This window comes from Triticum aestivum, chromosome 5B, assembly GCF_018294505.1.
Source record: "Triticum aestivum cultivar Chinese Spring chromosome 5B, IWGSC CS RefSeq v2.1, whole genome shotgun sequence".
Lineage (NCBI taxonomy): Eukaryota > Viridiplantae > Streptophyta > Magnoliopsida > Poales > Poaceae > Triticum > Triticum aestivum.
Window position 1 is genome coordinate 328252810 of NC_057807.1, and position 12315 is coordinate 328265124.

At 41.8% G+C, this 12315-nt stretch overlaps 1 protein-coding gene and 1 long non-coding RNA gene across 21 annotated transcripts; one reads left to right on the top strand and one right to left on the bottom strand.

The window, feature by feature from the left end:
• Positions 1 to 1026: 1026 nt before the first annotated feature.
• On the bottom strand, positions 1027 to 9077 carry LOC123111675 (uncharacterized). Of its 18 annotated transcripts, none has more exons than XR_006454641.1 (12): positions 8496 to 9075; positions 7721 to 7836; positions 7286 to 7533; positions 6508 to 7210; positions 6268 to 6388; positions 4693 to 4734; positions 4489 to 4596; positions 4076 to 4365; positions 3404 to 3665; positions 2693 to 2821; positions 2567 to 2615; positions 1027 to 1724 (listed from the first exon to the last, which is right to left on the bottom strand). XR_006454641.1 is itself a non-coding variant. In XM_044532514.1 (3 exons), exons 1-3 carry the CDS (start codon positions 3648 to 3650, stop codon positions 1664 to 1666), a joined length of 357 nt encoding a protein of 118 aa, XP_044388449.1. In that variant the 3' UTR covers positions 1027 to 1663. The 18 variants fall into 18 exon arrangements, 1 of the variants encoding a protein (XP_044388449.1); XR_006454640.1 differs by having other exon boundaries at positions 2567 to 3665; positions 6508 to 6722; positions 7112 to 7210; ... (1 more) ...; positions 7405 to 7533; positions 8496 to 9074; XR_006454634.1 differs by having other exon boundaries at positions 2567 to 3665; positions 6508 to 6564; positions 6641 to 6722; positions 7008 to 7210; positions 8496 to 9074.
• Positions 1383 to 3927, top strand: LOC123111676 (uncharacterized). 3 transcript variants are annotated; one of them, XR_006454643.1, is made up of 2 exons: positions 1383 to 1671; positions 3543 to 3927. It is a non-coding gene; the product is annotated as an uncharacterized lncRNA (long non-coding RNA). The 3 variants fall into 3 exon arrangements; XR_006454642.1 differs by having other exon boundaries at positions 3546 to 3927; XR_006454644.1 differs by having other exon boundaries at positions 1397 to 1671; positions 2333 to 3927.
• Positions 9078 to 12315: the final 3238 nt, after the last annotated feature.

A 12315-nucleotide genomic window follows, 5' to 3' on the forward strand; every position in this document is an offset into this window, starting at 1 on the left:
GTGAGGTCATATACTATTTTCACCATAGAAGCAGCAAGGGAAGACTAAAGTTTATATATAGCTTGCTTGGAGTTCTTCCAAAGGGGAAAGATCTTGGTCTCATTGATATGAAACAAAAGGTGAATGTTTTAGTAACCATTGAAGCATGATGGCCAGGATACATTGATCAAAGTCTATCAGAAACTATCTCTGGTTGCTTCGAGACGTTGCTCAAAACTATAGGAGGTCCGATCGGTCAAAAAGATAAAAAAAAATTAATTATCTCACATCACACTTGTTTATGTGAATAAAAACTCTTAGAGAATATAGACCCTCAAAAAGGAAAAAAAAACTCCTTGGGAATGGATGGTTGGGAGCGCTCGGACATGTGTTTTCGTTCGGTCGCTTGCTGTTCAGGGAGAGTAAACTCTAGGTGGCTAGGGCAAACTCTCTCCTCGAAACTTCACCGTCGAGCCCGTGGATTCACCTTTCCTTTTCTACCGCTCCGTCGATCGATGATGGGGATGGGAATCTCGTTGCCTTCGATTCGGTTAGTAGTTTAGGTCAGGTTTTTTAGTCCTCACAGGTCGACACTCGAGTGGATGATGGCACTACTTCTTCGAGTTTGTCTTTCAGTCCATTTGAACATAGCCGACGAAGCTCTAGCGTAGATTCCTGTCGTCTCCTTGAGGTGATGAGGTTAGGGTTTCTCGTCATGTGACGGGATTTGATGTTAGATGCTTCAGATCTAGGCAAGGGTTCAACAATGACGATTGTGGCTCCACGTATTGAACAAGGGGCACATGCATGAAGACTTCCTGGCTAGCGTCCGCGACAGTAGTGGCTATGCGAGATGGTCTTGGAATCTCAATGTAATTTTTATATGTTTGATATGCTTTGTATTTTCAATGAACATTGATAATAGATATGGATCATTTTTGAAAATAATAATTGAGTGGTAAGATTTTGACCGGTCGTCACACTTGTTTATATGAATAAAACCTATTCCCTCCGTCCCATAATTTAAGACGTTTTTTAACACTGATGTAGTGTCAAAAAGTATTTTATATTATGAAGCGGAGAGAGTACCTGAGAATAATAGACCCTTTAGAAAGAAAAGAAAAACTCCTTGGGAGTAGAGTTTTTTTTCTCCCCTTGGAGTAGATGGCTGGCACCTCCGAGCGCTCAGATATGCATTTTCCGGGTGGGCCACAACATTCACGGGTGCAAGCGGCAGTTCACGGGTGGGCAGGTGCAAGCGGCAGTTGGACACAACGTTCACGGGTGGACAGGTGCAAGCGTTGTGGGACATAATGGTTCAGCGGGAGCAAGCGGTAGTCTCCCACCGGATAAGCCACCATGCACGCGTGTCTGGTGTGTGTGGGTTTGGTTGTGCCCGTGTCCTCTCATGGGGGCAGCCACTCAGTTCAGCTCTGGACAGAGGAGACTGGCGATTTGGATCCGCCATGTTGTTCCTGCCGTCGATGCAGCTTCCCCGGCTGCTTCTTGGGCGGAGGAGGGAGCTCAGCTGCTTCTTGGGCGGAGGAGGGAGGTCGGCTGCTTCTTGGGCAGAGGAGGGAGCTCGGCTGCTTCTTGGGCGGAGGAGGGAGCTCGGTCCATCTGTTCGCCCAGCCGCCCAGATCCATGGGGGACATGTCCACGATTCAACGCCCGCCTGACGTTATCACCAAGGTAATAAATATTCCATTCTAATCCATCCACGACTGACTGTTATTTCGATTCTCCTGAAGAAGCATATTCGCTTGATTAGCATGGTCTTCTAGAGCAGTATTATGCTCATGTAAATCACCATAGATAGCAGCAGCTAATTCGACTCGATTGAAAAATACTTACAAAAGGCAAGCTAACATATCATGTACAAAACTGAGATTAATTGAGAATTTTAGTTGTTTGTAAGACCTTCTATAAGATATTGATAGTTTGTTAGAACATTCAGATGTCATTTTGCTTATCAATTTTTTGGGCTGGACCACCCTGCTGTCAAATGCTAGCTCCGCCACTGCCAAGGAGGTATATAACTATCCTAGTTCTGAAATTTAAAAATGAAGTACAAAGTCCGAAGACAGTATATGTAAGAGAACTTGCAATAACTGCAAAGTTCCAAGGTCTAATACAAGAACATGGAAATTTGCATCTGTACAAAAGATCCCCTATGTTTGTCATCGGAAACACTATATACCAAAAAGGATGGCCATGCCAAAATCATTTTATATTTATATTGAATGAGAGAAAATGATGCATTGCAATGATTCCAATTATTTTATATTTATATCATTGTAAAACCTCCTCGTCGACTACATACACTTTATGTCTGCTATACAATGTGCATCAGGACCTTCTAGGTAAAAAGAATCAGGCGGTGCAACTATCAATTAGCTATGCGATGTTCTAGCTTATAAGAAAATCAACTTTGACTGCATGTCTTATGGCAGGTAAGAGTATTCCAGAAACATGTATGTCAAAATGAAACAAATAAAGAACCATTATTGTGGTTGCACACAAAAAATATAACACAGGTATGAACGCGATCAACATTAAGGTGGAGGAAGGGGCTTTACTTTCATACCTCGGAGTAGTCTTTGAGAGGCGGATGACCCGGAGATAGGAAGCATAGACTGCAAGAAGCACAATCAGATCTATGCTTTGAGTTACCCATACTGCTGGGTAGAGGAGGAACCGGAGCGAACATCACCTCGAAAAAAATGACAAGAATAATTTATTGAGAACTCCATGTAGTCAGGAGTAAGACGTTTCTGCCTCTAAATCCCAGTAACATACCGACAAACCATTCATAAATTTTAAGTAGCACCATGCAGATTATCTGGAAAGAAAATACAAACAAACACAAGAAAATTCTCAACCTCCCCCATCCATCAATAAAGTGAGACCAACAATCACGTAGGTTAGGAGTAGCATGCTCGAGCCATGTAGCAAGTGAACCTGGGACTAATTCATCTATAAAAATATGCAAACAGGTCGAGAATACAAAACCAGTTAAATAAAGGTCAAGATTACTGCTAGTGTTGTGAACAAGTTCAGTCATTTTCCCATTCTCAACCTCAGGGCTCACGCGGTATGAATTTCCATTGGATAAAAAAGCTAATACTATGGTTTTTTTAGGTTTCCATCTCTATCTTTCCAATACAAAGGCGAAAAAGAGAAATCCTCATGGTCGATAGCTTCTTCAGAAGATACTCTTTCTAGAGAGATGATTAGATCATAAGTAAATAAGTAAACTTGATAAAAGCACAACTCCTAGCATACAACTCAACTTTATCCGTAGTATCTGACTGCATGTGCATTGAGTTCTACATGAGAGGCCATCATCTGAATTCTCAACCTCATGGTCGGTCTAGTGATTTCCAATGTTTGGAAAGGCTGTAAGAGGGAGAATATTTCTTACATGTGTATGTCAGATTCATGAATGCAACGCCGATGCTTCCGACATCCTGGACATCTGGATGTCCAGTATTACAGTGGAATGAGTTGAGTTTGCACCTGTAAAACTGAAAACTGATTTCTAACTTCCTCTCCTTCTTCAGCAGGGTGATCTGCATTGGTTTTAGAAAGCAATCTATATAGCCCCAGTCTTCCAGCCTATGGCTGAGCTTTATCTTCTGCTGGTATGCGGCGACATCAAGTAGAGTCATCCTTGATAAATGGATCTGTTTAAGAATGTTTGTTGTCAGGTATGGATTTTAATCATATAGTAAAAAAGGCAATAGGAGAGACACATGAAACATAATTTGGCCCTAAAGCATATGCTAAACAATGGGGTGTTACTCATAAGCAACCTTGGTTTGGTATATGTGAGACAAGTTGTTTCATATAGTTCTAAGCATTTTTCTATAAACTACTGTAATTAAGCTAGTGTAATTTATAAAGATGATTGTCATAGAATATAAATACACTCTCTGTACACTAATATAAGACATTTTTGCAGTTCAATTTAAATTGCAAAAACGTCTGTAAAAAGGGAGTATGATATAGATGAAGTAAACACTGCATTTTCACACAGAAATAGTAACATTATGATTTAACATAGATTCAAAGGCGATAAATCATTACTACTGACCACACTTCATTTTGCGCCCATAATCCACAAAATGAGAAGTAAACACATGCTCAATAGTCTTAATCCTAATGATGGAATTAAGGGAAATGATGCACATGGGTAGCATTGGAGGAGGCACCCATAATTCCATGAGCATATATTCAACTTTGCGCTCAGCATCGGTAATAAGTCTTGCCCTTGATGCAATAATAGCCTTGGCAATATTCTCGTTGTATTCGTCCATATCATCCACCGGCACATCACTTTCGGTTGTATCAGCTTCCTTTAGGTTGTCACTGTTGCCACTTTCACTTAATACAATAGCAAAGAACACTTTGTTAGTTGCAAAATAAATAACATAGAAACATGTAAAGCGTGTAGAGGTGGTTGATATAGCACATATTAACAAAGTATATTAATAGAAAGGTACTGACAGGTGATTAATGTAGCAGTATTAAGAAAATTCGCCACTTCTAGGCTCCACTTCGGAGCCGTCCGCACCAACTTTCCTAGAGCTATGTTGCCCGCGTCCCGTTTTGAACCTGTGATTGCCAAGAAAACAGAATAAGTAAACCATTATGTTGCCTTGATCATAAACACTAAACATTCTTTACTAAAGCATTAAGATTGTCACCGACCTTCTAAGAGGAGGCTCAAACTTTTTTGCCGATTTCTCTCATCTGCAAGAAAAAATAGGTTAAACTAATCATGCGAAATATAGAATTTTATCAACATTTGAAATAACACAGCACCAAATAGCATACTATCAGCGGTCTGCGGTTCGAGACCAGCAAAATACATATGTATGCAGGGCACCATCGGTTTTCAAAGGGGAATGACTGTGGTTTAGCACCCCCATTCACATGTGTATTAATCAAGGCATCTGAACTACAACATTGCAGATAACATAGTATGGCCACAAAATTGTGGAGGTTCGACCCGTGATGCACCACGAAATTCACCAGCAATAAACCATTCTGGAGTTCGTGTAGCACTAATATTAGCATAAGGCGGTTTACGCACCAGTTCTAATGTAACACTTTTCTATGATTTTGATTAACATGGCTACTAACTACTGGTGTCACTAATGCCCAAACAGATGAACATGTAAAATATGTGGCATGGGCGACAGATCAAAATCAAAGGCTAGCAGATGTGCGCCACGACACTGATTAGTGATTACATGACTTTGATAGGTAATACCGAATCACATGAAAAGTATAGTGTCCTATAGACCATATACGGAGAGAGTTTCATGTTAAGAGAATGAAGAGAATGTTGCAGGTCAAGAAAACAAGTATAAGAGCTTTTATATAGAACAGTTTAAACTGAGAAGATGCCCTATCACATATTCCGTCGAATGAAATTATATGAAGAGAATGTTGTAAGTCAAGAAAACAAGTATAAGAACTTATATATTAGAACGGTTTAAACCGAGGAGATGCCCTATCACATATTGTGTGGAATGAAATTATATGACCAATTTACCTTGTAATGGTTGTCATCTAACTCGGTAGGAAAGAGAGCCCAACAGGCATGGTGTTTGGAGGGCCTATTTGTGCTATTTTTAAATATTGTTACCAACGTTGAGACTGAATTAAGATGAAGCTAGCTACTATACAGATGGGGCATATAAGCCTAGTAGATGTGTTTTTAGGAGTGTAATGTGTTTACGACAATGTATCAATCTAGTTATAGGAGGAAACACAAGTGAAAATAGCACAATAGCCAAATCACACCATTGGGAAACCCTGCATGTACTTCCAGATGTCATCAGGGATGTAACCAACAACACAGTAACTTGATTAAAGGCCTAAGCAATAGAGTGCAACAATACAAATATTTTCGGCAAATGGCACTCCATCGGCAATGAATTGGCATACATCACAACATAGATTAATGCTGGTTGTATGAAAAATTACCAACATAGATTAATACTGGCACACATCAGTAATCAAGTCCTAATTACAGTTGCAAAGTAGCCAAAACTAGCTAGTTGCTCATATGTTGCAACCATTCTGCACCATCAGTACTTACTTGCTACCATACACATTGCAGCCACTCAAGTGTTGGGAACTTTTGATAGAGGCTATATTTTTAAAACATTTGTTCACGTACTGACATTTTGATCCAAGAGGCATATTTAAAAAAAAATGGGATACACCCTGTATGATAAGAACAATAGACAAATGAATCAAAAAGGCTGGATTTACCCAAGAGTACCAATCTTTCGTTAGCATGTTTCAGAAGAATAATAGCGCCAGATTAAGTGAAGCAATCTTTCGCTTGTGTTGCTTGTCCTTGGCCGTTTCCAGAATCCAGGCACAAAATAAGCTAGAAGGAGAGCAAGCATGAGAAGAAAATAATAATGAAAACAGAACACACAGGTAGAGTGAGTAAATTGTGTATATGAAATGAGCAAAACAATGGAAAGCCAAGAAGGAAGGCAGAACCTTGGCAGGAAGAAAGGTAGCACACGAGGCGGCGGGCCGGCAGAACAGCAACAAAACCTGGAACACAGAAGAAAATAAGGACCCCGAGAAGATAGATTGGCATGATAAGGAACTGAATCACAACGCACATAACCTTTTCTTGCACAGAATGATGCTTGCAATACCATCTTCTTTCATTAACAGAAGTGAGAATGCATGGTCATAAACAAGCTAATCTAGCATAAGATACAACAGGAAAGACAAACAAATTGGACATAGGCACCACAAGCAGACAATAGAAAGGACAAACCTAAAGGGAAACAACAATTATACAAGGCAGGATGAAAACAAAATATATAGGAAGCAAACCACTATACATACCACAAAAAACAAAGGACAAGATTGGTGTTTAGACTCTGTGAATATTGAGATAAAGATGACCTGCCATGTGTACTAATTTATTTACTTTGCATCACTTATGCAATATTGTAATAGTAGAACAACTGAATAAATTACTTCACCTTTTTGCATCTTCCAATCTTAAAGCGCCAGAGCAAGCTGGCCACATTTTGTGAATCTTCCAAATTTGAAGCACACTCAAACAGAAGCAGCAGGGGGTACTTACAAATTAAAGGATTCAGGCGGCATCTTCCCCTCTACCATGAACATGTTGACAATTTAGATATTTAACTTGAGCAAGTACTAATGGATATGCACATCAATCCTGCACGACCCACCACCAGAAATTAACCAAGAAAAAGTAACGGAAATCATCCCAAGAACACATCAAGATAGCTACCTCATGTCCGCTTCCCAACTGCTCTGTTCCACTCTGCAACCACAATGATAGACCTGGGAAAACATGACAGATCAATGCAGGAGCGAAGTGAATCGAGTAGTAAAGAAAGGATTAGAGACCTATCTCGGTTAATGTCATTGCTCTATTGGTTGCCTGTCACCTCCCTTGTCACCACCGACACCCCTGTTACTACTATGGAAGAGGTTGACCTGAACACCTGCCATGCTCCTCAATGCCATGCACGAGCCCTTCGCAAGGATGAGAGTTAGTAGGAGGTGAATTAGTAAACTTTTAACATATATTAGAAATTTACTATACATACATGTTAAAAGTTTTACATGCATGTGAAACATATTATTTAGCTTTCTGGGCAAAGAAGCAAGAATTCTGCTACTACAAATTTACTATGCATACAGGTCAAAGTTTTTTGCATACCTAGGAAATATATTAGTTAAGCTTCGAACTGATGGATTCATCCAATGCCCTCTCCGCAAGCTCGTAAATCATGAAATGACCGTTTTGGACCATTAATCTTCTCCTCTAGCAAGCACCTGGGTAAAGATACTAAATCAAATACACACAAAAGTGACAATGAAATGCAGATTCTGCAGCACAAACTGAAGTTACGACAAACAATTGTTGCAATAGTAGTTCGAGCACACATGCTTATTGTGACTGAGAACATTATGGTTCTGTTCTCGTTTAAGCCCAGTCATTTCATTGATGTCAAGGGTCCTCTGAAACATGATTGTTCAATTCAAAACATCAAACTGTAAAACCTCCTGAATATCACCAAAAAAAAGAAGTGGAACCCTAGCATCAGATTGCAGGTTTGACATGACATTGGCCTAGTAGAGCAATTGCTGCTAGCTGCAACTTGTTTCGTTTGATAATACATTTTGACTTGCCGTCCTATATATCGATAGGGTTCGATTTGGGCGGATCAAAATGTCGAACACCTTATGTGCAGATGTCACAGGGACGAGTGGGGCGTGGTGTCGATCTGGGAAGCTCGTTGCTGATCACTAACTTCCCCATGCCCTTCTCCTCTACTCTGGACACTACTATCACATCCTGGTGTCTTATGGTCGCAGTCAAGGCCCTTGTCGTGGCGCTACTATTGGCATCAACCATCGATGTAGGGGGAGCCATGAAATTTGTACAACAAAGAGGAGGGGAGAGGGGGAAGGGGAGGGATGGGGTGCCATACCACCGTCGACCGGCGTCGTTTGTACAGCCCCAATCCCATGCTCCCTGCTTCTGCCATGTTTCTCCCAGAGCTCGATGGCAGGTAGAGGGGCCGCCGCCACCCCTCTCCTTGGGCGCCACCTCCTCCCCCATCGGGTGGCTGCTCCTCGTTTCTTCCACTCCCGAGACGCCAACTCGATGGCAGGCAGAGGGGCCGCCGCCACCCCTCTCCCTGGGCGCCACCTCCTCCCGCATCGGGCGGCTGCTCCTCGGGACGCCAGATCCGCGGGCTTGCCGCTGTTCAGCCGGAGAAGAACAAGATGGAGTAGACGCTGGCCAGGAGGTCGCTGGGCTTGGCCCGGGCGAGAGCACAGGAGGAGAAAAGTGAAGGGAGGAGGCGGCACAGTGGAGACGAGGGGAGGAGGGGAGCGGGGCTCGAGAAGCGGAGGGATTGGCTGCTCAGAGACGAACGGGATTGGGGCTAGGTTTTCACTGCACACTACGACCCAGCCCCACGACTCTCACTTTCTCACCCAGGACGCACACGGGATGCACCAATACACTGCGCCCGTAGAAATTTGAGGCCCACCCGTCATGGACAAGAAAACAAAATAAATGAGTCACAGAGAACTAACGGCCACGACTTTGACAGCAGCGGAAAAATCCCTGTTGCTGTGAAATCACGCGGAATGCACGCACGCGACGAATTCCCCTGGAATGGCGGGTAGTCTACCAGGCTTTATATGTTAGATTACACTGTGAACTAACCTGTGGTTGGATGATTAGATGAATAGTGGTATTCCAGCCCACTAGGGTTTAAGTCTTGATGCTTACATGCGGGCTCAGTTTCTCAAAGATACTCATAAAGATAGGATATGCGTATGTGCATTCGTAGTAGTGAGTGTATGTGCGTATGTATGAGTGCTTGCGTTTGTAATGTATTAGAAAACATAATAATTACACTAGCTGGGCTAATCTAACTGGAAAAGATTAGAATAAGGGACCCACCTCCGGAAAATCAGGGGGTGATGGAGGAAGGATTATCATGTAAAAGACCCGTAATGAGCCCGTGAGTGTAGTATTATCGGTAAATACATACACAACACTGATCCATAGTAACGTGCACTCACTCGAGAAATACACTTTGGTTCCTGGATGTATATACACTCTATACGGGATTTTTTTTAATAAAAAGTCAAAATAGGTAAGAACTATTTTGACAAAACACTTGACTTACTTTTGCACTAGTAAATAAATCTGGATGAAAAAAAACAAAAGTTGACCTCACACTATTTTAGCCAAAATTTTGTCTTTTTTGAAAAGAAGTCAAAGGGATATATTTTTTTGTGGATTTATTTTCTCACGAGTACAATAGAAGGTCAAGTTTATTTCAAAAATATTTTCAGGAATTTTCGACTTTTCGTTGAATTACTATTTTTTTTTTGCATATAGGGTGCATATGTCCCCATAGACCAAAAGTTCTCCTCCGCATTCACCCCTATTTCTATGAACACACCCACACATCTTACGCCTATGAGTCTCTTCGAGAGACTGAGACGACATACCATCTTGGGATTGATGAAGTCGTCACATACGCTTTTGTGGTCGAGGGAAACGTCATTTCTTCACTGAAAGCACATCATCGAAACGTCTGGAATAAATCTAGTAAAATGCAAGCACTTGTATCAAATCTAGAAAAACTCCTAATTTGGTTCGCACATGCTCTTTCAGCTAAAACCCATGCAGGTCACAAACTTTGAGTGTATGTTGTGTGCAGGTGCAAACTCTCTGAGAGGTGACGAAGAGTGACATACTAATGACTAATCATAGTGTGTCGTTCTGTAGCCATGTCGGTCTTTGCCGAGCTGGCGAGGCTCTAAACATGATTGAATGTCGTTGATAGGCCTCGCGGTTTATGTGCTTGAATCCACAGTCCTTAAACTAAAAAATAAAGTAAAACCCCTTACTGATTATGTAGTGATGTACCAAAAAATAAAAAGTAAAAATATTATGTGTGTATATGGGCTAGAACCCGTGACATGCCTTTTTTGTGAGTTGTGACCCAAACTAAAACTAAACTAGTAGAATGCCCGTGCGTTGTCACGACCTTTTTATTGTATATATATTATAGTGAATTTTTAGCCCTTCCAACGAAGTCGCTTTAACATACTTATCGATGGATTCCTTCTGAACATTGACATAATACATCTCCATCTCTTTCATATTCCGCAAAATAAATATATAACCTTTTGTATTATCGTGCGCAACAAATATATAAAGAACAATTATTTGTATGCATCTGTTCTGATTGTGTAAAACCAAGTGATTTTTCAGCCCATTCCATCATAAAGCTTTGTCAATCGAAAGCCATCTGCTTTTAAAGCATCATTGGAAGCCATCAATTTTGATCTCTGATTAACAAAAGTAAACATATAAACAATATTAAAATAAAAATACTGATATACAATATATATTCATTGGTCAGATGCTAAATGCGAGTCGGCGACCGTTTTTAGTCGGAGTGAGTGGCATTGTGCTTTTTAGTAGAGTGAGTCGCATTTCGATTTGAATAAACTGTAAACTCACTTGTATAGCACTTGTTTATAATTATTCAAATGACTTGTTTAAGGTATCTAATATATTTCACTATACAAAAGTATGTGACATTTTCCTCATAGCAAACAAATGCCCCCCCCCCACCCACCACACACGCACACACCAAAAAAGGAAAAATGTCGCTCCTTTTCTTCTTATTTTAAAAAAAGTTAAGTCACTCTCTCATTCTCTCACTACATGACACAACACTCACACTCACATCTCATTCCCCCGACCTGCTCTCCTCATTGATGTCGTTGCCATCTCTTCCCGCGACGGTGTCCAGCCCACACCTTCCTCTCAGCTCTGTCATCCTTCCCAACCATGGCGTCGCCCTCCCCTCCTCACCCCTCTATGACGTCTAATGTCGATTCCCAGTGCTAAGGAATGCACACAATCATAGCCGAGGGCGACCACCATGGCGTATTTGCTACCTGATATGCATGGTATATATCGTGGTATCCTTTCGCATATACTTTTCTAAAATAACTATTATAGATTTCAACATCAAAATAAATAGCAAAATCTATGGGTAACGCTACACGTCAGCCGACGGATCTTTTTAAAAGATCTGCCGCCTTGGCAACCGTCAGATGTATAGCTATCCAGACGTTGTTCTCATCATCGCAACAATGGTTGTGTTGCAGAAATACTTTCCCACAAATACTATGTTGCAGAAATAGTTTGCAACATAGATGATGTTGCAGATTTTTTTTCACTATTTTTTGCAACATGGGTGTTGTTGCGGGAAATATTTGCAACACAAACAATGTTGCAAAAAATATTTGAGCTTTTCCATCTTTATTTTTTGCAACATGACTGTTGTTGCGGAAGAAAATTTTACAACACACATGATGTCGGGGGATGAACCCCGGGCAGGCAATGGAACCCGGATCCTTTTCAAAAACAACGGGACCGGCGTCGCCCCTCAAGTCGGCACGCGCTTGGCCAGGTCGCTCGACCCGGCCAAACCACGCAACCTGGCCAAACTTTCCGACCCGGCCAGGCACCTCGACTCGGCCTCAACAACTAATACAAGACAGCCGAACCCGGCGTGACCAAGGCTTCCTCAACAGCCAGCTCCACCCGTGGCGTGCTCCGCAACCCAGCCACGGGTCAGCTCCCGTCTCATCCAGGCAGTACGATGGGACTAGTCTTCAGCCACGGATGACCAAGGCAACAGTGCCCCGCCCATGCCGTTGGTCAGCCGGAGCATGGCAACAGTGCCCCTCACCTACCCGCTGACC